General features: G+C 43.8%; 5 protein-coding genes across 5 annotated transcripts; 4 read left to right on the top strand and 1 right to left on the bottom strand.

The window, feature by feature from the left end:
* Nucleotides 1–165: 165 nt before the first annotated feature.
* On the bottom strand, nucleotides 166–1,903 carry K441DRAFT_661738 (uncharacterized protein). Its single transcript, XM_067648921.1, has 3 exons — nucleotides 1,399–1,903; nucleotides 1,143–1,345; nucleotides 166–1,072 (listed from the first exon to the last, which is right to left on the bottom strand). Exons 1-3 carry the CDS (start codon nucleotides 1,486–1,488, stop codon nucleotides 544–546), a joined length of 822 nt encoding a protein of 273 aa, XP_067502900.1. The 5' UTR covers nucleotides 1,489–1,903; the 3' UTR covers nucleotides 166–543.
* A 165-nt stretch (nucleotides 1,904–2,068) lies between these two features.
* On the top strand, nucleotides 2,069–5,846 carry K441DRAFT_706227 (uncharacterized protein; the record flags this gene model as incomplete). The annotated part of the gene is made up of 3 exons (XM_067653646.1): nucleotides 2,069–2,345; nucleotides 2,526–3,094; nucleotides 3,145–5,846. 3 exons carry the CDS (start codon nucleotides 2,069–2,071, stop codon nucleotides 5,473–5,475), a joined length of 3,177 nt encoding a protein of 1,058 aa, XP_067502899.1. The 3' UTR covers nucleotides 5,476–5,846.
* A 1,837-nt stretch (nucleotides 5,847–7,683) lies between these two features.
* On the top strand, nucleotides 7,684–8,856 carry K441DRAFT_566047 (Aminomethyltransferase folate-binding domain-containing protein; the record flags this gene model as incomplete). Its single annotated transcript, XM_067643726.1, has 1 exon — nucleotides 7,684–8,856. The coding sequence occupies one exon, from the start codon at nucleotides 7,684–7,686 to the stop codon at nucleotides 8,854–8,856; it is 1,173 nt and encodes a 390-aa protein (XP_067502898.1).
* A 286-nt stretch (nucleotides 8,857–9,142) lies between these two features.
* K441DRAFT_145045 (uncharacterized protein) lies at nucleotides 9,143–9,545 on the top strand. Its single transcript, XM_067640158.1, has one exon. The coding sequence runs from the start codon at nucleotides 9,225–9,227 to the stop codon at nucleotides 9,426–9,428; it is 204 nt and encodes a 67-aa protein (XP_067502897.1). The 5' UTR covers nucleotides 9,143–9,224; the 3' UTR covers nucleotides 9,429–9,545.
* Nucleotides 9,546–10,432: 887 nt separating this feature from the next.
* Nucleotides 10,433–12,239, top strand: K441DRAFT_661735 (uncharacterized protein). Its single transcript, XM_067648920.1, has 2 exons — nucleotides 10,433–11,168; nucleotides 11,327–12,239. The coding sequence occupies exons 1-2, from the start codon at nucleotides 10,532–10,534 to the stop codon at nucleotides 11,824–11,826; spliced, it is 1,137 nt and encodes a 378-aa protein (XP_067502896.1). The 5' UTR covers nucleotides 10,433–10,531; the 3' UTR covers nucleotides 11,827–12,239.
* Nucleotides 12,240–24,365: the final 12,126 nt, after the last annotated feature.

The following is a 24,365-nucleotide window of genomic DNA, read 5'->3' as shown; positions in this document are numbered from 1 at the left end:
TTCGTGCAGAGCTTCGTGCAGAGCTTCGTGCAGAGCTTCGTGCAGAGCCTCTGCAGAGCCTCCGCAGAGCTCCGTAAAGAGTCTCCGCAGAGTGAATTTCACCAGTACTAGCCATATTTATAGCGTCGTACGATAGAAATAAAAGATAGTTGAAATTCTACGGATGCCAAGCCTTATCTAGATATATCCGGATATTATCCGATATCCGGGCTATCTTCGGATAGGATTATTATCCGCCCGACCGGATAGGATAATTTATCCTCCGCAGGTCTGGGTTTAGATTCGGTGTTCTGCACGGACCACTTACCCCGTGGACGCCAGCGGGTTAAGAGATAAAATTAGTATAGGAATACGTAAATTTTTGGTCGATTGCTATCTGCACAGAGCATCTACCATGCTAAGAAAAGTTAGAAGTGTCGCCATGTCGTTCTGAGGGTATCAATTGAGGATTATAATTAAAGAGAAGAATCGCGCCGTCACTAGAACGCCGTCGCTATGAACGATGCAGTCGGAAAGCCCAATTTTCCACACTCCGCAACTCTCTTAACGCCGAGAGCTCTTCTTTGTGTTATCCCTTGAGAGCCGCCCCATCTCGATATCTGGCTGCCTTTCCTTCCGACTGCCGCTGCTCAGCCAGCCCTTTCCCCTTGTGTCTGCAGGGACGCCTCCTCGAGTCTCAGTCGGTATTCTCGCTGGAGCTGGAGCTCTCACTCCTGCGTGTTCCTCATAGGTAGGCGGCGTGCCTCTGCGGTCATACTCCTCGTCGCTAAAGTCCTCGTATACCGTCGCAGGTTGTGGTCGCTCATTCTTCGGCAGTCTGTCTTCTGCTTCTAGCTGTGCCCTAGGCTTGTAGGCTCTATCGAGGGCTTTCTCAAGGAGGCGCAGGTTACGCGTATTGGCTTTGAAAGCAGCGTCGGCAAGGTCGCCAATGAAGGGAACGAGGCCGACAGCGAAGTCGAGAACGACGTTTGTCCACATCATTATGGCGGTGCGGTTGCTGAGTCCGCAATGAACTTTCATGCAGCTGTGAACGAGCATCAGTGCTAATAGCATATCGATGGCGTCGCCGGCACTGGAGAGAAGATCTGTTAGCTTGTGTTTCTCGGAATTGCTTCCTCAAGTAGGGAGCATGTAATACTTACGCAGGAATTATGCCCACAACGCTGCTCCAGCCAAATCGGATCCCCATAAAGTTGAACAGGCACATGTCGAGCTTATAGGAGCGCGAGCGCATTTTGGCCAGGATGACAGCATCGTGCTCTGGGATATAGTCTGGGACCTGCTTCTTCACTTTCTTGAACTTTCCGGGCTTGCCTGGGACTTCAATACGGGCAAAGTAAGGGTCCTGTACGTCATTTGTTAGTATTGTTGGAACCATAGGAAGATGGAAGTGCTTACCTGGTCGCCTGAGACTTCCTTGGTCTTGTATTTCGCCATCTGCTTCCGGAGCAGCTTCTTTGCAGCATATTTTCCGATTGCGTTCGCCATTTGTGTGTTTAGCTTGTGTTGAAGAGGATTTGTGGAATTGTTGACGAGTAGATCAAACGTTGCTTTTTTAAAAGTGAAAGATAGGAATGTAGAGATTTCCAAAGGTCAAGTAGTCAGTCTCTTTTTAAAGAATTTGGGTGAAGGATGTTTCTTTTCGGGTTAACGGTTTAATGCGGTTCTGTTTTGAGACGAATTGAGAGTGGTTGGCAGCGAGTGGTCGGCTCCGGAATTTCTGAAACGGGCGTCTCAGCGAAACGCGCTGCTATGAATAGTCAGCGACTGCAACAGCGAAGTAGAGTACAAAGGTAAAAGAAGGAAAAGGATGGGCCAGCGATAGGCCTTTTATTATTTCGGGTGGCCATGATTGGGAATTGGGATGGGTGATGGGATTGGTGACGGGATCGGCCGTCATGCCTTGATTTTTGGGGAGAAGCTGGATTGACCACACTGCCACACTGCCGACACCGCTAGCCAAACGGCTGAGAATCATGCAAGTCGGCGTCATCCGCCCGTGCTGCCTCGCCCAACCGAGAACACTCGCCACTGCTTGGCAGCCACACCGCCACTTGTGGCGCTTTTCATGGCGTTCTCGCGGGTGCTGAGGTACACCAGCTATCCACTACCACCACCACCACCAAAAACTCCCGTCCCCAGCGTGACTATTCAACCCGCCATCGTCATTGCAAGCTTACGTGGTTGTGGGGTTCTCGTCACTGATCTCCCGCGACCTAGACCGTCTGCTATCTGCTCTCTCCGCTCCTCAGCAGCTGCCCTTTCCGATCGCGATACGTGTTTTGCGAGGATATGCTGCAGGACACTGGTCAACATGATGGAGACAAAGATGCAGCTAGTTGACTGTAAGTACACACGGCCCGTTCCCCTACTCACCTGGGTCCCACTCCAGTTCTAGTCCCGTCTCACTGCTTCTCCCCGCCCTCTGCACAGCCCGCTGATCACATCGGCCTGCCGGTCTTGTCGCGCGACACTTGTGGCCTATCTTCGGCATACTCCCAATGCTAACAAATGCTGTAAACAAGGGCTGGACGACCTATGCGTGCGCTTCATCATCAACCTACCCCAAGAAGAACTCGAGTCCGTTGAGCGAATATGTTTCCAAGTCGAAGAGGCACAATGGTTCTACGAGGACTTCATCCGACCCCTCGACCCCACCTTGCCCTCCATGAACCTCAAGAAGTTCTGCCTCCTGATATTTCAGCATTGCCCTCTGCTGTCCGAATTCTCTTCCTACCATCATACCCAGGCCTATTCTGAGTTCCTGGCCTACAAGACACGGGTGCCGGTGCGTGGCGCGATAATGCTTAATGATACCATGGATCATGCCGTTTTAGTAAAAGGCTGGAAAAAGGGCGCAAAATGGAGTTTCCCAAGAGGCAAAATAAATAAGGATGAGAAGGACCTTGATTGCGCTATACGAGAGGTCTATGAAGAGACGGGTTTTGACATCAAGGAAGCCGGTCTCGTCAGGGATGAGTCAGATATGAAGTACATCGAAGTATCAATGAGGGAACAACATATGCGTCTCTATGTATTCAGAGGAGTGCCAATGGATACTTATTTTGAGCCGAGAACTCGCAAAGAGATCAGCGTTAGTATAGGGTTGCTCTGTACCCGATGTCCTTACTGACCTCAACTCAGAAAATTTCATGGTACAAGCTTTCAAATTTACCAACGCTAAAGAGGAATAGACAACAGCAACATCAGCAGCAAGGCAATGGAGAAGATTTACTGAAGGATAATATGTTCTACATGGTCGCGCCTTTCTTGGGGCCCTTAAGGCACTGGATTAAACAACAGCGCAAACTCGACGGAATGCAAGCTGAAAGAGGAATTCACTTGGCACCACCCCCCGTCAGTGCTGAGACTGACCTGGAAGAAACTGAAGCGGACGATGACGCAGTTAGGATAGGAACTCTCACAGCGGATGAGGGACCTCCCCTTCCAAAACAACCTCCAGAGGAAGATGATTCCACTCAGCTTCTGGCCAATCTCAGCCGTAGCCATAGAGCGTCAGATAACCTGCCTGAGGTATCTATTTATGCAGAAGCCACACCGGATCCGGCCGCAGAGTTGAAGCGTCTGTTGAGTGTTGGTCGTCCGATGCCCTCAGAACAATCAGTCCCGGTCGCCCAGCAGAAAGAGCAGAATCCACTTCTAGCAATGCTCCAGGGTAGCTCCGGTCCTTCTCATGCCCAACCAGCCGATCCTCCAGTGAGATCCTTCGAGCAAATCAATACTCAACCTGCCCAACCCAGAAGCCCACATCACCATCACCCTCAACCACCACCGTTTTCGAGCATGGCATCTCCGCCAGCGCTTCCTTTCTCACCTGGTCGTTCCTCGCAACCACTCCCTCCAAACTTACATCACCCGCAGCCATCTGAATATCTTCCTGCCCAACACCAAAATGGTTTCCATACCCAATATCAGGCATACCGGCCGCCACAACCCGCAAATTTTCAACATCCAGTATTCTCCTCGTCACACGGCCCAAATATCCCATCATCCTTCGGTCAGGAAACACCACGGCCATATCAACGGACCGGTGATCCACAATTTGCGCAAGCTCCACAATTTCCTGGTCTGCATGGTCCAGCAATTCCTCCGGCGTCTAAATTGCCGCCTCCAAAACTTACGGCTCATACATTGACTCTTTTAAATGCGTTTAAGAGCAGCGATAAATCAACGTCTACACCAAAAAATCCCAAGATCGAGCAATTCGCCGATCGATTCAGTAACGCGAACGTACCGCAAGCCTCCCAAACATCTCATATTCCAGAAGCAGTCTCTCCGTCATCGGGACAATTACCTTTCGAGATATCTTCAGTCCAATCGCCGCGTGCTGTGTTCAGCGATCAATCTCCAGTAACGCAACCAGCAGCACCCAAGCCTAGAAATGCACACCAGGATGCACTTCTGAACCTTTTCCGTTCCCCATCCGTGTCTATTTCAACCCCTCCCTCAATTGCGGCTCGCCCAGATGCTTTAGAACCCGAACCAATCGAACTCGCAGCGCACCCAAGTCCTGGGCTTCCTAGACAACCGTCACCTGCAAAGGGTATGGTTCCGCGAGTGGGTCACAAAACGGCAACCCTGACAGCGAAGTTACCTCGTCTGGGCATCATGGACCACCAACAGCCGCGCAAGCCAAGCCTCACCTCCGCAACTGTCTCTGGTCCGCTGAACGCCCCCGATTTTGAGACCGTCCGGCGGCAGACAAGACAGCCCGAGACAAACGGACACACGCACGAAGGCATCTCACCCTCCATGNAGCTAGAAAACAAGCCCCTCCCACCCATCTCCATCCTCTCGCGGCCCCTTACCGCGTCCCAGGGCATCCACAGCCCGTCCCGCACACCCCCCATCCAGGCACCCCGCCTAACCCCCTCGCCCAAGCCGTCCCCCTTCCACCCGCAGATCCTGCGCCGCCCGCCGCAAGGTCCGCAAGGTCCGCAAGGCCTGCAGGCAGCACACGCGCTTCTCCCTTCGTCTCCGCTCATCCGCCACGCCGCGACTGTCCCGACGCCTATCCAGAATATCCCTGCGTCGGCATTCGACCGCCGCGGGTCGCTGCCCTCGGACCAGAAGTCGGCGCTGCTGTCGCTGTTTAGCAAGCCCGCTACTAACACCACCACTACCGCTGCTACCACCGCCGCTGCCGCCGTAGGAATCGCGGGAATGGCGCCCGGTACCCCGCGCGTGGCTACGTCTGGGATCAGGAGTCCGGTCAGTCCGCTGCCGGACAAGAGCAGTGTCCAGGGCAGTCCGGCGGCGTTGGCAAGTCGGAGTCGGATTAGCAGTATTGGGGATGGGGCGCCGGTTGGGGCGAGTGCGACTGTTGGGGGGTTGGGCGAGGGGGNGGGGAAGGCTGCGGGGGTGCTGGGGGAGGGGAATGGGGTGGGGATGAGTTCGGTGGATAAGTCGTTTTTGCTCGGGTTTTTGGAGGATGTAGCGAGGGGAAAGAGGTGAGTGGTGGAGTGGGTTTTTTTTAACGTGGGGATGGGTGGAAGCATTGATACCTGGGTTTGAGGGTTTAGTTGCGGTATTTTTAGGGTTTGGGGTTGCTGGGTGAGGGCTGGAATGGGTGGTTGCATCAGATAGGTTTTAAGTTAGGAAGAACCACTCTCCTCCCCTGAGGTTATATATACACGATGTATCTTCCTAAGATAGAAACTCCACCAGCTCGCATTTACCCTCGGCTCGAGGCCCTTCATTTGATGCGAGATGTTAGGGTGGGTGCTGGGATGAAGAAATATCCATTTGCATTGAATGCGCTGCTATGAATTCTTGCGTTGACCATCTGGCACGAAAAGCTACCCTAGCGGCCCTAGCGGCCGTACACGATTCCCCTACTCCCCCGTTTCTGTTTCCCGGATCGGAGAAAGGACGATGCAACTTTACCGCCAAAAAACGTAACTAGACCGCCCGGAAGAGCAAAAGCTTGATCGGAGTCCAAAACCGACTGTGGGGCACAGGGCATGAAGAAGCGGGACTGCGCAGGAGCGGACCCGAACGTGAGATATGCTCTGGTGACGTAGCAGGCGCTCATGAAAAGTACAGCTGGAAGGAAACAGTACGCGTACGAGGCGTAGGCCAGGATTGAGAAAGGTAGAAATAGCTGCGGAAAGTATCCACTGGATGTCTGTTATGGCGAATAATATGATAAGGAAGATTCCTAGGCCGAGTAATGTCTTTACTGACCGGCCAATGTAAGGGGATATGCAAGACCAGAGGTCGTGTAAAGAGGTAGCTAATTGCTTAGATGTGTTTCTTGGAGGATCGCATAGTACCTGGAATAAAATATACAAGGCGCCGAGGAGGGCGATTATTAAGTACCAGGCTCCTATTAAACAAGAGACCTGAGGGTATAGGGAATGGCCATCAGCGTCCATACCGCGCCAATACAGCGCGGGGACTTTGGCAAAGTCGGCAGCGAGGAATACGACACATGGCGAGACAGTCGGGAGAAGGAGTCCGATGGCTATGGTCCCCACCCGTTGCCTAGGAACACGTTGGAGCTGAAAGCAGATAATCAGTTGCTTCAGAGCATGCGCGGTACCCTAGAAGGCGATCGAGAAGGCCGCGCCAATTGAGCCTATCTCTGCATCGAAGACTTCCGAGCTAGCATTGCTCCTCTTTAAAAGTTTGCAGAGAACGAGAATGTGGATAAGGTCAACCGCTGCCCAGTCCGTCCCTAGCAAGTATATCCAAGTGTTCAGGTCGAATCTAGCTTGGGGTGGCTAGGTAGCCCAAACCATGAAGCTGCGAGAGTTAAGGACCATGCTGCCCGAGTACCAGGTCCGTAGAAGCCGCTGACGCGGGATATTCCTCGCGGATCAGGCGGCACTGAAGTGATTGGTAGACTCAAAGGTGTTAGTGTCCATCGTCCAGTTATGGAAGTCGCGGCCAGTGAAGCTGCGCTGGGGGAGCTAGCTATTGTTGTACTTGTGTTGAGGACTGAAGAGTTGGCTCTATGGAAAAGTGCGCTGAGGACAAGCAAGCAGATGAAGTAGACCGGACTTCTAGAAGACTGATGAGTATACAAAAATCGAGAGAAGAAGAAAAGACACCTGACCCGCCCGGTGGGATGTGAATTGACGTTGTTTAAGCCTCTAAGCCTCCAGGGCTTGTGAGTTTCAGCTCTAAGGAGCTATTGTGGCTGTTCACAGATTGGGCCAATCATCAATTTGAGGTGTTCTGAGCTGAAGTGAACGGCAAGGTAGAACTCTCGCATATTAAGCATATTTCTAGAAGCTTTTATAGGAATCTACTGAAGAGTTATAAGGAACGACAGTAGCTATAGCACTCAATGGAAGTAAATTAGCGGGTGGAGTCGTCTCTGGAGGGGATGACAGATGGCCGCGGAGGTGCCAAGGACGACAAAGCCGATGATGCAAACTTTGAACCCCAGAGCTTCCATGTCTCCATCATAGCTCGCATAATTACCCCATCGACTCTCTTTACCTCCTTCCAATGGCTATAACCATGGCTTTCTATAGCTCGTCAACCCCCTTCGTATGCACTCGATGCCTTCGTCGCGCTTCTACTGCCCGGTCTCGATTCAGCACTGCAATCTCCCCCCGCGCTCGGCGTAATGCCACCTTCCCAGCCGCCTCCTATCGTTATAACGCCTTTAAGCCAACTCTCAAGTACTGCCGACCAAGCAGTAATGCGACTATGTCATCTCGTCGCGCATATTTCAACCAACCCGGTCCTCCAAAATCCCTACCTCCCGCCGGCATCGCCGAGCTTTTCCACCGTCGCTTGATATACCTGTCCGGCACAGATGCTCCCAAATTCCTACAGGGCCTTACTACCAATAATGTCAACCCGAAGGTCATTACGCCGTGGTACTCTGCCTTCCTCGATGCGCGTGGCCGCATAATGTGGGATTCTTTCATTTACCCGGACCCATCTCAGGGGTCATCAGGATGGGCTTGCTTTATCGAAGTGGATGGCACCGAGGCCGGGAATCTATTCAAGCATTTGAAAAGGCACAAATTGAGGTCTAAAATTGAGATTCGATTGGTGGAGGAGGCCGAGGCCAGTGTATGGGCCGGCTGGCAGGATAATGGCGCTACTGAATCCGAGGCCCGGGCTTCTGAGCCACCTTGGCCAGCCCTAGATGATTCCGCTAGCGATCCCAGCTCCTACACAGTTGCTATTTGTGACCCTCGCGCTCCCGGCTTTGGCTGGCGTATTGTCCTTCCAAAGTCGGAGTCCTCGAACCTCATATCGTCCGGGGAAATGAACGAGTTCCCAATTGTAGACGCGACATCTTACCATATACGAAGATATTTGTACGGCATACCTGAGGGACCGAAGGAAATGCCCCCTGCGAGCGCGCTCCCTATGGAATCAAATATCGATCTTATGCATGGGATTGACTTTAGGAAGGGATGCTACGTAGGTCAGGAACTGACGATCCGGACGAAACATACTGGGGTTGTGAGGAAAAGAATTTTACCCGTGCAGTTATATCACAAAACTGAGGAATTGTCTGAAGCATTGCTATTGGCGGGTTATGATCCTAATTGGAGTCTCCAAAAAACTGGGGAACCAGTACACAATGAGCACATTCCTGCCGGCACAGATATCAAACAACTAGATGAAGATGGCACAGTGAAAAAAGGCCGCGCCACAGGTAAATTTCTTGCAGGCATTAGCAATGTAGGACTGGCGCTTTGTAGGCTCGAGATGATGACCGATATGAAGGTCAGTGCAGAGGGAGGTAGTTGGAGGCCGGGCATGGAGTTTGGAATGCAATGGGGTGAACAAGACGCAGAAGGGAGGCATAAAAGCGTTAGAATTAAGCCGATAGTTCCTCAGTGGCTAAGAGATCGTGAATAGGGGAGAAAAGAGGATGAATGTACGTCACCAATATAGCTCCATGGTGAAGGTTGCTATAGCGGGCTTACAGCTCGGGGGGGTCACGGAAAAACTCGGCGGGGTCAGAAAGTTCAACGGGGTCATAACCTTTCTGACCACGCTCAACTTCTGAGCCCGCTGAGCTTTATGCATATGTAGCGCATATACAAACATATTTTTTTATAATTTAAAGTATTTAATAAGTAGAGAATATTATATACCCTATATATGCAGCCCACTAACTATAGTATTAAATATGTGAGCTAAGTTGTTATAGCATATGCATAGCATATACCCTACCAATTCTTTAAAAGGTAGACTGCGCTATTGTATTTGTATATGCTTAGTATATGCTTAGCATATACCCTACTAATTCTTTAAAAGGTAGGCTGTATTATTATATTTGTATATGCTTAGCATATGCAATGTATATACACTTACTATTCTATAAAGATAGGCTACACTATAGTATATGTTTAGCATATGCAATATACTTAATATTCTATAAAGGTAGGCTGCACTGTGGTACCTGTATATGCTATGTATATGCTTAGCATATGCACTCCTAACAAGCCATTTAACCACTGCAATATATTCTCATTTGCTATGCGTATCTTGTAGTTATATATGCATATGCTTGGTATATGCACCGCATATTTGGTGCATGCGGTCGCTAAAGGTAAATCGTGGCTACCGATGCGTGTTCTGTATGGGTAAAAGTGTGGCGACCTTTTTCCGGCGCTCCATCGGTGACCCCGTTCAGCTTTTGCCGATCCCCATCGGTGACCCCGTTCAACTTTTCCGTGACCCCTGCGAGCTGCACCCCGTGCTATAGCGAATCAGCCTCCGATATCATTCTCCAGACGCTAAATATCCGGGTCGTGGCTTGGACCACGAACGACGTCAACAGGGGCTATGTATGTCGAGGCTATGTTACATCATCACGTGATATACATCTCACTTTAACTCGCTGGTTATCTCATAAATCAGACCCGTTGGTGCGCACCGGCGGGCATATTGCTCCTTATCACCAACGAATTCTCCACCGAGTCTGAGAGCGTATGGGTCTAGCTTTAGTGGTAACGGAGCGTCAAAATATACCAAAAATCTCATTTTTCACTGCCGTATCTCGACCCTTTTATAACGTCCAGTTATTGTAAAAATACTATCCCATGACCCGTCAATCGTCCTGCGCTATCGATAAGAATTTGGCCAATAAGGAGGCATGGATTGAGTACAGTTCCTCGGTGTTATATGCACGGTTCACACCCTTATCGATAACGTAGTACCCTGTCGGGTGATGGGATAGTATACACTTATATAGATATGTTAATAAAATATATAACAACTCCGGTAGGTAGGACGTGGCTCATAGAAATACGCAAAATTCGATTTTTAAAACATTTAGTTTATACCAAAACGACTCCCATAAGCTCTTAGACGCTCGAGGGAGAATTTGAGGGTGATAGGGAGCCGAATGCCCGTGCTTTCCCTGCCCCGTAACCAAATTCTACGGAGCGTATGATTTATGAGATAACCCGCGGGCGCCAACTTTATTCTCCAGCCTTGACACTCGAACTTCAGTACTGAGCAACTCTCTATCACTACGTACAGTATAACGTTCTATTCGCTTTGCATCACTTCTCTATATAACATTATGGCGATAGAAACATCTCCGCAGCCCTCAAACCATGCCCCTCTACTCTCCCGCATTATTTCACATCTACGTCCCAAATCAAAAGCTCAAACCCAAAATTTCCCCATTGACCCTCGGCCGCCTTTACGGCCCTCTTCTCTTCCTCTAGTTCTGTCCAAGCATACCCCAAATCTAGCACTTCAAGGCTGGGCCACGGTCTCATTCCCCGTGCCTAGCTCAGAATGCCCGTCGCAACACCCACTCCAGCAAGGCTTCGAAAATCTCTTTGAGTCTAGCAAAACGTTTTTCGACCAGCCAATTGAGGAGAAAGAGAACTGGAAGACAAAGCTCGGCTCTGAGGAAGGTTGGTCGAGGATTGAGGGTGAAAAGGAATTCATTACCATTCGAACTGTCGAGGGTACGCCGGAGATTCTAAGGGATGCTGCGAAGCAGTGCTGGGCGGCGGCAGGGGATCTAATGGACGGAATGCTGGGAAGAGTGAGTGAGAGTTTGGAGATGGATGTAGGAGAGGGCGAGGGCGGGTTGAGGAGGTTTGTGGGGCCGTGTAAACGGTTAGGGGAGACGAAAGAGGACAAAACACAGACTATGTTAAGGCTGTTTCGGTATGAAGGTGAGGAAGCTAAAATTGTTGCAGAACGTAAGTGCGACATAACCTTTTCGTCCCAGGGTTTTCTTTTATTTTCCATTCATCGTTATTTACAATTCCAACTACTCGCTCATGCTTCTATGTCTAACCTTGCTCAACCTCTCAACCCTCACTTTTCTTTTCCGTTCATTCACTTACTACCTTAAAAGCCCACAGCGATCTTGGCCTCCTCAGTATGGTCATGGGGGCCACTCCGGGCTTAGAGGTCTGGGACATTCCCTCAAGATCATGGTTCCCGATTGAGAAAACCTATCAACAACCATCAGCATCTTTACTTGTAGGTCGACAGCTTGAGCGTCTCTCAAACTTCCGCTACCGCGCAGGAGGTCATCAGGTGCGGTCTTATGGCGTTCCTCCAAGCCCTTCTCCACCATCACAACCCTCTGGTCAAAAGGATCCGAAATATCGTTATTCTATTGTCTTTGTTCTCCGCGCACATGATCAGGTAACGATAGACACGGACAATTTGACTACGTCAATCACTGGCGATTTTCAGACGCCGATCAAAGGGATTACGGCTGGGCAAATGTTCGAGCAGATCAAGAGCTCGCATTTCAATATCAATACTAATGTGGAGGAAAGAGATAAGCAGAAGAAAAAAGTAGCCGGAATCAAGCAGAGGGCGGTACCAGCAAAGGGAAGTGGATAAGAACCCGGCAATGTTACATTACAAAGCAGCTATGCACGCTCCGTCCATCCATAACAAATCTGTACTTGAAGGTTCTTCATATCATCTTTCTGGCCTCTTTGTTTCATAATTTCTACCATTCTGGGGGTCGTTCGGTGACAACTTCATATTCAATATGGAGGCTCCATATTTAACCGATATGGAGCTCAAATATAATTATGAGGCAATCGTTCGGTTAAACTCTTCAGAATCAGAACCGAGCCACAGAATTGTTGATGTTCCTTTCACCGCCCAAAAAACACTCTAAAAGGCTGGCAACTTTACTATATCTGGCCTATGAAATAGAGCTCTCGGCGTCATTTTAATATGTAGCTCGAAGCTCCTATTACAGATTCTAGTTTAATACAGAGGCTTTCGTTAAAGTTATAGACGCGTAACAAATTAGGAAGGAACGTGTCCTTTCTGCCGGACTTTCAGTTCATATTCAATCTGACGGTTTTGTAACCGAACGAGCCCCTAGCTTTAAATATGGGCGTTAGCTGTAAGGCATACTGCCCAGGTGTACTGTAGGGAGCAGGCCAGTGATGTCAACGGTTAGGTTAGGTTTCAGGAATGAGGCCAAAACCAATCCAAAATACAATTTTGAGGCTTGAACCGGTTATAGAACTGGTTAAACCAGATTAACCAAATATCCGTGGCCTGCGTAGCTGCGCCTTGACCACCTACCCTCTCGGGTAGGTGGTGGACATCCTAATCGCCAGGACACCTCAATCGCCATAATTAATCAACTTTCTCAATTATTCAATTACTACACAACCACCAATATGAGCGATTATCTGTCTACTGAAAACCAGGTCGCTTGCCTTGCTTAAGCTATCTGCAATGGCGAATATCCCTCAATTGCAGAGGCAACGCGTAAGAACCCTGACCTATACGGTCGCGTCAAGAATCGCGTTGCTGGACGAACGTCTTGATTAGATCGACCTGCAACAAATAGGCTACTTAACGACACCGAAGAAGAAGGCATTATGCTATGGATAACACGGCTAAACGATATTAGTCAACGCCCTGGCATTTCTCTACTCGAATGACACGTTAATTATATCCTTGCCGACCGTCATATAGATCCTACTAAACCACCACCTACCTGCGGCACCAAATGGGCTACACGCTTCTGTAAGCGCCAAAAGGTTACGCTTAGGACTAAGGTACCTAAAGAGGCAAAGAGATAGGCCGCTAAAGATCCTGTTCTTATAAAAGAGTGGTTTAACGCGTTAGGGAGGGACATTAAGAAGTACGCCGTATAGCATAAAGATATATATAATATGGACGAATTAGGCGTACGTATAGGGCAAGGAAAGAAAGAGAAGGTACTTATTATTTATAATAAGGCAGCACGGTGTGAGGTAGGTAAGGCATTTAGCCGTAAATCTGTTACGGTTACAAAGACAATTTACACAGACGGCCACGTTATCCCACCTCTTATTATCTTTAAAGGTAAGACCTACCAGATACGCTGGTACTTAGAGACGGTGATTCCCGATAGCTACATTATCGGTATTAGTAATACGGCGTATATAAATAACGAGATCGCGCTTAAATGGATTAAATACTTTAATCTTTATACGCAAAATCGGACAAAGGGTGTATACAAACTCCTTATTCTTAACGGCCACGGCTCTCACAAGACGCTAGAATTTACGCAATACTGTATTAATCGTAAGATCTTACTAGCCTGCTTTCCCTTACATCTTATACATAAGATGCAGCCGCTTAATATAGTTGTGTTTCAGCCATTTAAGCACTAAACCAGGCTTACCACACTAGCGCATTTAAGATTAATAAGATGGATTTTCTTTACCTTATTCCTGACGTACGGAAACGCACATTTAAGAAAGCAATAATTAAAGCGGCATTCACAGAGACTGGCCTTTACCCATTTAACCCAAAGAAGGTACTTAATAAACTACCTCTACCACGTAAGGCTACACTAGAGAAGGATCTATAGTTAATAACTATTAATATTATAACACTAAAAACACTTAGGCAGGCAAGCGACCTAGCTTCATACATGTCACGGGACGGGGCAGTGGCTACAAGACGTATATATTCGAGGAGTCTACAAGACGTTGCGCGATCGATCGTAAGGGTCGAGGGCGTAAGGAGGTGATATACCTACGCGTAGCTGACATAAGCTGTACACGAGGTGTACGCGAGAGCACGGGGCTCTCCTATGGAGGCCCCTGCGGTGGGGTTCCGTAACACTACCCCCCCTCCTATAGAGGCGGAGCTCCGGCGATGCTGTGGTTACTATATACATATAAAAGGGATACTTAGGGTATAGAAAAGAAGAAAAGGGGGGTATTACTAAAGGCTTAAAACAACGTTATATAATAAGGCTTAGCATCTAAGAATCCAACCAATTAGACAACTTCAACCGCCGGTTAAAGTTCCTGGACATCTCAACAATATTCTAGTTATATAATTATACTTTGCCGCAATCTAACGGCAATCTAACGGTAATTTGCCCCTACGTAATAATATATAACGGTTTAACTCTATAAAGGCTCCTATAGAGGATTAGGTATAAAATCTCTACTTAGGCCCGGTTTCTATAGGTTCGCGTAGTAAAAGTCGCTAATTAAATCCTTTATATTTTTAAAGACTTCCTATAGTTGCCATTCTAGCTAGTTTATGTCGAATCCTATATATATAGCTCTATAGTAGAGCCGTCGTCTTTTACCTTTACTAAAGTATTTAAAGTTAATAATTCATTTAACGGTCTACTCCTTATGGTTCTCGTCTTCGTTCTTATCTTAAATTAGTACTAGTGGGGGTTTAGGCTATATCTGCCCCGGTAAGGGGTTAGGCTAATGAAGGTATAGTAGCTATAGGTAAAATACAGGCTATATCCCGCGGGTGGCTAGGGTAGGCGGGAGCTCTAGCTTATATACGGCTCCCCTGTCAATAACTCATTTAATTAGGTAGGGGCCGAGGTTCTTATAATTAAGTGACTTTATAGGCCTCTACGTAGAGATATTGCGTGCATCTAGCTATACCTAGTCGCCAACACGCATCTCCGGTGGTAGCGTTCTATAACGGTTGGCGAAGTAGGCCTGCTTTGCTTAAGCCTAGGCCATTTCTCCCTTACAGTAGTTAAGTAGATTTTTTATATAGTCTGTATACTAGTTAGTAAGTAGCATCTTAAGGCGTTTTCCATATGGCAGTTTCTTATTAATAGGTTCTAATAGTTTTATACCGGATTAGGGGTAATATCCCTTATTTATAAAGAACGGGGTAAGTCCTGTAGTAGTTAAGACATAGTTATTTACTATAAATTCACCTAGTAGGAGATAATCTACCCAGTTATCTTAACTATAGGCGACTACCTATTATAGGTACGCTTTTATGCTAGCATTAGCGTTTTCTAGTTACCTAGCAGTTTTGTAGTAAAAGAATGTAGATATCTTAACGGAGATACCAAGGCGTTAGTAGATTTGTCTCTATATATTAGAGCTAAACTATATACCTTAATCGGACGTAATTAAGTCAGGTAACCTATATAATCAATAAATTTCGCGAAAAAAGGCATTAGTAACGTCGCTAACGGCTACGCCTTTAGTTAGGACATAGTGGCGCTCTTTTATAAGTTAGTATATTATCATAAGGATATTCTTATAGGTATAGCTATGTCACTTATAGGGTAGTAGGTTAATAACGAAATCTATAGCGATATCTGCCCATTGTTATATAGGTACTAGTAGAGGATGCAGTAGTCCTTAGTACTTTATATTAAAGGCCTTAGCGCGCTTATAACCGTAGTAGGCGCCTATAAAGCGTTTAACTAAGTCTATTATTTTAGGCCAGAAGTAGTATCGGCTAAGAAGCTTATAGGTTCCTCCTCTGCCTAGGTAGCCGCTTAATTAGAGGTTATAGGCCATTTAGATTAGTTACCATTATAAATTTTCTAAGTTAAAGATAAATAGACGGCCTCTATAATAGAGCCTATTCTCTTTTACTTTTAAGGCTACTATATTAATCTAGCCTAAGCTTTAAAGTTTAGTCAGCAGCGTATAGGTGCCGGCGGTCTTTACGGCAATAAGTTAATATAGTAATGGGTTAACAAAGGTATTATATGCCATGGTAATAAGCTTATTAATTTCGGGAGGTAATTCTAGTTCTATAGTATAGAGCTAAGGTACAGTTAGCTCTATCGTAGGTAGCATACCTAGGGCCAAATTCCGTGCTTTTAGGATTGTCTATTATTGGAACTGGTTGTGGGGGTCATCTTTAGACTAAGGAAGATCTTATAAGCGGCGTGTTAGGCTATTAGGCTTAGTACCTTATACTCCTAGCCTATATACGATTTTAAAGTTAAAACTAAAGAGGAACTTATTCCAGCGTGCTTGGCGTCGGTTTAGCTATTTTATAGTTATAAAGTACTTAAGGTTATGATAATCCGTAAGGACTTTAGTTAGCTAGTTAGGTTCTACTAAAAAGAGTTCTAATTAAAATTCCTTAAACGCTTATATAATCGCGAGAAGTTCCTTATTATAGATCTTATAGTTATATTCTTATAGTATAAGCTTAGATAAATAGAATGTAATTAGGTGGAGGAGACCGTCGTCACCCATCTAGAAGAGGACGCCTGCGTTAACGTGGTCTAAGGAGTTAGTCTTAAAATAAAGTTATCATCCTAGTATAAAGTAAGCTAGAATAGGTGCTTTAGTAAAAGCATCTTTAAGGTCTTAGAATACCTTCTTATATTTAGGCATCCAGATAAAATATAGATGTATTTTTCTTCCTTTTATAAAAAGGCCCTTTATTTATATCATTGCTATAAGTAGTGCTATAATACCTAAGAAGTTGTATATAAATTTTTAATAGAAGTTAGCGAAACTAAGGAAAGCTTATATATCTTTAATATAGTTAGGGGTTTACTATTCGGTAATTGTGCGTACCTTCTTAGGGTCTATATAGACACCCTTAGTAGTAATAATTAGTCTAAGGTATTTTACTTCTATAACTAAGAATTTGTACTTCTTTAAATCAATATAAAGTCCTATATCCCTAAGGCGCTATAGGACCTTTCGAACATGCTCGGTATACTTAAAAGGGTTATTACTATAAATAAGTATATCGTCTAGGTACGTAGAGTAGAAGTCGTTAAAGTAGTCCTATAAGGCGTTATTAATATAGCTTTAGAAGCTGCCTGGGCCGTTATATACGCTAAAGGGTATAACAGTATATTCAAATTGGCCAAAGCGCAATATAAATACGGTTTTCTATTCGTTACCTTCTTATATTCGGAGGCGGTTAAAGGCGGCGATAATATTAAGCTTAGTATAGATTTTGGCTTAGCTAAGCCGCTTAAGAGTCTTACATATAAGCGGTATGGGGTATCAGTTCTTAATTATAATAGCGTTAAGTCCTCTATAGTTAATGTAGAATTAAATACCTCCTCCTAGCTTCTTAGTAAGGAGGATAGGGGTAGCTACTAGGGACATGCTAGGGCGAATAAACCCTTTATCAAGGTGTTTATTAATATACTTTTTAACAACTAGAAGTTCATCTTTTAATATTAGGTAGGGTCTCTTATAAGGTAGCATTTTTCCTTATTTAATATTAATAGCATAGTTATTAGGTCAATATAGGGGGAGTGTATCTACGCTCTTTTATAAGTATACATTAATAAAGTTATAATACCTCTTAGGGAGGAGCTTACGGAGTTCCTCATTAGTAAGTCCTTTTTTAAGCTTTATAAACTTCTTAAAGTCTAAAGATAAAAGTCTATAGAGTTCTACAGGGGCATCGTTTTCTAAAAGGTTAATTATATCTATCCTATTACTATAGAGGACATAGTCCTATTCTTTATTAAGCTTATATAGTTATAATTAGGAGGCTGCGGTAACAGTCCAGCCTTTCCTACATACTATACGGTAGAAGGCCGCGGCACTTACGTGGTAGCAGTTAGTCGTAGGTAGGATAATAAGGGGTTCCTTAGGTTAGTATCCTAGGGAGTAGATAAAGGCGGCTAGGCCATATCCTAGGCAGGTCTCTCTACAGTATTTAGAGTTAAAGGTTACTTCTCTCTTTTTCTAGTTAATAGCGGGGTTATATTATTCAAGCTAGTTTATTTTAAGGATAATAGGGTAGTTAGCAAGTAGTATAACATAGGCCCAAAGTTCTTCCTAGTGCCTATTTATATCTAGGTAAAGTTATACTATATAGGTAATCTTCTATACGGTATAACTACCGTTAGCAAGTTATAGGGCGCGGGCTTTAGTAAGGGGTAAGGTAGGTAGGTTATAAGTACGCACAAATTAGGTATCTATAAATTTATTAGTAGCTTCGCAATCAATTATAGAACGGCTTTTATATTGTTTTTTAGCAGTAGTTCCTATTATAGATAAAACTATCTATTTCCGTCCATTTATCTTTACTAAGTTATCTATTAAGCAGGCCAATATATAGATCCCCTTATCGTCAGGGCGTCCTAACCTACGACTTAGGGCTAGGACTTGGCGTTTTCCGTTTCCATATCCAACTCTACTACTATTATTACGTCTTTATCTTATACGGTAGTAGTATATAGTAACATATTTAGTATTTAAGGTACTAGGTTAGGTATTAGGCAGCGGCTGCTAAACCTAGCTATTAGGCAGTTTAGGCTATAGCTATAATAGCCTTCTTAACAACATCTATAGTAACGCTTTAGCTTTTAAAGTAGCTCGCGTTCTCTATCTAGTAGCTTCTATAGGAAGGTTAGTATAAAAAGGTTAATATTAGGACCAGTAGTGTTACTTAGGGTAGTAGGCGTTAGTGGTTTAGTAGGTCCGGAGGGCTTCTATAGAGAGGTCTTCGGGCAGAGGTTTACAGTAGCAATCTAATTTAGTTGTCATTTAATCTTCCGTATAGCTGCTACCATATTATAAACATTATTATAGTTATAGCTAGCGGCTGCGTAACTAAGGCGATAAGTGACTTTTTTAAGGAGATCTTCCTAGTCTTTAGTATCGTCTCGGGCGAGGGCTCCAGTATATTCCTAGAATTTAATATAGAACTTATTAAATAATTTAGTAGGGCTTATCTTTAGGGCACGTAGTTTAGCTTGGTTAGTGGCCAGTAGGTTATAATCGCGGTATATTAGGTCAAGATCGTTAAGGACTTCTTAGTAGGACTGCCACTTCCAGGGGCTATTGGTCTCCTATTAGGCGAAGAGTCTATTAAATAGTATACCCTTTATTCGCCCAATAATATAGCCAATCTTAGTGTCTTCTATAGGAAAAAGGTAGGCGCTCTAAGTTAGTTTCTCGCGGATTTATATCTTCTAGTGGCTATATTCTTTGCGGTCTCCCTAAAAAACTAGGGGATTAGGGTAACATATATTAGACCCTATAGTAGTAGCTTAGGTTTAGTCGTTATAGCTTTTATTATTACTTTAGTAGGGGTTCCTATTAGGTAAGGCTGCTTAGCGCTAACTCTCTATTAAGCATTAAGTAGGTAAAGTTGCTAGGGGTATAGAGACTTAAGTGGCGTTATATACAGTAAAGAGGTATCTAGCGTTATTATAAATATACTCGTTAAGCTAAAATTATAGGTATTTAATTATACCTTCTCTTTTAGTAACCGTAGCAATAAGTACAATCTTAGCCTTCTTTAACTATTAGACGTCGCGTTTAGATACGCAGAGGTCGTCTTTAGTTTCTTAACGCGTATTATTGGCGAGCGCCTTGCGAGCTTATAGGTCTTAGATAATATCACAATCTTAGGTAGTACGCATCTCGGCTTATATAAGCTTTAGGTAGTAGTTCTATAGAAGGCAGTAGTATTTATTAGGTTCTTATACTACCATTTTTACAAATATCTTAGCGTCTCATATTTCAATTTTAATAAGTAGTAGCCCTTCCGCTTGCTTGTCCGTAGTTATATAATCAATAAAAAATAAGACATTATTAGTGTCCATCTCCTTAGGGGTTAAGGCTAGGGCTAATAAATCAAATTCTCCTGGGATTAATTGGCGTCGTAGGTTAAGTGTAGGTATTAGATTATTCTTTAGGTTTAATATAGTAGCTAGTAAGGAATATTATCTTACTATTATGGGTTCCTTAGAAGTATAAAGTAAGGTAACTTATAGGCACATTACTTCTAGTAGCGCCTATAGTATTACAGAGACGTAGAATTAGTTATAGGCTGGGTGTTAGTAGTAAAAAGGCGCAACGTAATGTCACGAGACGGGGTAGTGGCTATAAGACGTATGTATTCGAGGAGTCTACAAGACGTTACGCGATCGATCGTAAGGGTTAAGGGCGTAAGGAGGTGATATACCTACGCGTAGCTGACATAAGCTGTACGCGAGGTGTACGCGAGAGCACGGGGCTCTCCTATGGAGGCCCCTGCGGTGGGGTTCCGTGACAATACATTAGGTAGAATTGGCAGGAATAGGAGAATAAGGACCTAAATAAGGCTATACAGAAATATCTATACGGGGCAGAGATTCAGCTCCAGGCGTTTAAATATCTTAAATGGCAGCTAAAGGAGACTAAGGCTAAGAATAAGCGACGCCAAAAGCAGAAGGCTAATGCTAGAAAGGTTATACAGAAGTTTAGGGTAATTACAGTTGCAGAGGGTCGTTCACTAGCTAAAAAGAGGAAGAAATCTAATAAAAAGAAGCTCGCAAATAAGCGTAAAAAGTAGGCTAAAATACTAACACTAGAGCCTGAGACTCCTAATGACTCTAGGGATGAATATAGTGAATGGGATAAAGCGCGTAAGCAGCAGGAAGACTTGTAATTATTACTATAGTGGTGCTATATAATTAATTCTTTTTAAACCCTGGCGATTGAGGTGTCCTGGCGATTAGGATGTCCACCACCTACCCGAGAGGGTAGGTGGTCAAGGCGCAGCTACGCAGGCCACGGATAACACGTCTTTCAAGTGTTTATTTACGTGTTTTAGCGTGTTTTTTGGCCTTGGCAGAAGCTAGCCCTATTTAGGGGTAGCGCTTGTCCCCGTAGGGTAAGGCTCAGTAGGGGCTTATACAGGCTCGTGCAGAGGCTCGTTTTTGTATTGTAGCCGGAGCTATCTGGTTTTACTAGATAACCGGTTTATCAAAATATCTAATAACCGATCCAAATTGAGCCAATCAAATCGACGAACCGGTTACTCTCAAGATTTTGGTTAAACCGAACCAATCCAAAGAGTAACCTAACCATTGACATCACTGGAGCAGGCAATCCGAGCATGAGTCACAGGAGAGTCGATGGAAGAGAACAATATGGTAAAGAGTAGGTATGGCAATACCCTAGTCAGGCTTGCTATTAAGCAAGCCGAAGGGCAAGCCAGCAAGCCAAAAGAGGGCCTGCTTGCTTGCTTGCTTGCTTGCCCGCTTGGTAGGAAATATATATATAAAATTTTGGTAAAGGTCTGAAGTTCGTGATAGATTTTTGGAGTTGTAGATAATCGATTTTGGATATTTCTGAGTATGCAAATGAAGCAAACAGGACTATTTAGGTAATACACCAGCCACGTGGCTCAAAGCTCTATCGACGTCAGACGAATACGAAGCTTGGAAGACTACCAGACGATCACCCATTAGCGAACGACTCAGCCGAAGCTCACATGGATGGCTCTTGATATATTAATTATACTAGCTATAAGCGACGACTACGAACGGGCGTTTAGTGAAGCTGGTGATCTACTAGAACCGCGTCTCTCGAAGCTTCGCCCTAATAGTATTGCTGCTTTATAGTATAATCGCAGCTATTTAAGAATGGGCTTTAAAGGATCTAGTAGATGAGGAAATAAGTTCACCGGGATTGGTATAACTGGTAGCTAATTGTTGGAGTTAACAGCAGGATCTCTCTACTAAAGCCTTCCCACCGAAACCTTCCCTACCACTATGCCAAGCCTTTCAATAGACGCCCTCAGCCACACGAACTTCCTATTACGTTACCTCTATGCTATCTTATATTACAATGACTATAAATCGGGGCTGCGGAGGAGCTTTTTAGCTAAACCGGTAGCTCGGAGGCTTAATTTTGTATATTACTCTAAAATATCTATAAAATTAAACAGGCCTTTAAGTAAGCCAGCTTTAGGTGCGAAAGGTTTCAGGCTAGCAAGCTAAGGCTTTCCGGCTTGGCTTGTTTGCTTAATAGCAAGTCTGACCCTAGTATAGAGACGAACCGATAAGGAGGGAAGGAGGGCTGCAAGCCCGAGTAAGGGATAAAGATCCCTTACATTAGCTTACTGGACTTACAAACCCTATCTATATTGTCTCTAGAACCTAATATTAGAGCGTTGTCCTATATATTCTCTCTATAGTGTGCTAAGTAGAAAGATAAGATATAATATATATACTATGCTTAGGGGTATAAGCTTACACTTACACGTGTATTTTAGAGGCTTATACTGTATATTGCACAGGCCATATACTTAGTAAACGGTATAATGAAGAGTCTTTCATTTGGATGGCTCGCCTACAGTATTTGCAACGCCGTTTATCGCACTCTTTAAGCGGTATGCTCGTCTCTATTACGAGCCTTGGTATAGTGTTTTCAATCAAATCGTTTACTAAATGGCAGGCTCTACAGCTGATCTATACTGGAAGGAGGTTGCTGCCTATAAACTCCGTAGTAAAACCCACCTAAAGGTTGTCTATATTCACTGCCAGAAAATATAGCACTTAAATAGTTGTTAGAAGGTCGTCGCCTATCTAAAAAAGTGCTAAGAACTAGATATATATAGATTCGGCGACGATAAGGACGACGGCCGGGAGGACGTTAAGGATTATAATATATATTATATAAGCTTACACTTATATAATATATTACACTATATAATACACCATATACACGTATAATATTTCGACTTATACGGTATATTTATATCTCTAACTATGCTAGTAATACTCTTATTAGAGTATATCTAAGGTCTTACTACAACCTAGGTAGCCTCCTACTAGGAAGTTATAAACGTGTTTAAGGAGCTTAATCTTTAACTTAATATAGTTAGGTATAACTATTTAGTTTTAACAATATAGACGTCTATCTTATAATAAGTACTTACTAAAAGACACCTTATTAAATCGTTAAACGCTATTATAAAGTATTTTTATAACGTCTTAGATAAACTTATTATTTAATTATACGTTTAGTTATTATTAAGACATTTAGGACATAGCTATTTAATAGCCATTTAAATAGATTAAGACGGGGTAATATCTAGTTTTAGTATATGTAGGCTTTATCTTTAGCCTCCATATCTTATAACCGGTAGGTTATTATATTATACTTCTAGTTTAGTATTTTAGGCTAATATATAAATATAAAATAAAAATAAAATAGGTATTTAGACTATTAAGCTTACTAATAGCTTAGTTGCGTTATAGTTATAACGTATTATAGGCTTTTATAGTTACTAAGGACTTTAATTAAGAAGGCGGCTTTCTAGTTTAAGTTACTATTAGTTAAAGTAATATATAATTACTAGTAGTTCTTTATTATATATTTTATAGTTATATCTAGCTAGGGTTATTTGTTTTAAAAAGTAAGCTACTAGGTATAACTCTTTTAGCTTATTATATTAAGGTATAACTATTAGGTAATAAAGTTACCTCGCCTATATATATTGTTCTGCACAGTTATACTTAGCATCTTACCAGTTACTTGCTTATCTTTTAGGCTTTATACTATAGCTAAGTAGTGTGGAGCCTATTACCTTATAATAACTCTAGCTATTATATAGTTAGAAGAGTCTACTTCTACTACTATATAAAGTTGTAGGTTAAAGTAATAGAGAATTAGTAAATTTAAACTTCCGTTTTTTTTATAAGGGCCGTTAACAGACCGACAATATATAAGAAGCTATTAATAAATTGTCTATAGAAGTGTTACGGAACCCCACCGCAGGGGCCTCCATAGGAGAGTCCCGTGCTTTTACGTACACCTCGCGTATAGCTTATATCAGCTACGCGTAGGTATATTACCTCCTTACGCCCTTAACCCTTACGATTGATCGCGCAACGTCTTGTAGACTCCTTAAATACATACGCTTTATAGCCACTGCCCCGCGACCCATAACATTATATTACGCCTTTTTACTACTAACGCTTAGCCTATAACTAATTCTACATTTCTATAATACTATAAGCGCTGCTAAAAGTAGCGTGTTTATAAATTACCTTACTTTATACTTCTAAGGAACCTATAATAGTAAAATAATATTCCTTACTAGCTACTATATTAAACCTAAAGAATAATCCAATACCTATACTTAACTTATAACGCTAATTAATCCCAGAAGAATTTAATTTATTAGCCTTAGCCTTAACCCCTAAGGAGACGGACACTAATAATATCTTATCTTTTATTAACTATATAATTACGGATAAGTAAACAGAAGGGCTACTACCTATTAAAATTAAAATATAAGACGCTGAGATGTTTATAAAAATAGTAGTATAAGACCCTAATAAATACTACCGCCTTTTATAGAACTACTACCTAAAGCTTATATAAGCTAAGATGCGTACTACCTAAGATTATAATATTATCTAA

This window comes from Cenococcum geophilum (assembly GCF_001692895.1).
Source record: "Cenococcum geophilum 1.58 unplaced genomic scaffold K441scaffold_27, whole genome shotgun sequence".
Classification (NCBI taxonomy): Eukaryota; Fungi; Ascomycota; class Dothideomycetes; order Gloniales; family Gloniaceae; genus Cenococcum; species Cenococcum geophilum.
Note: the sequence above shows the minus strand (reverse complement) of the source record. Positions and strands in the feature narration are given on the sequence as shown.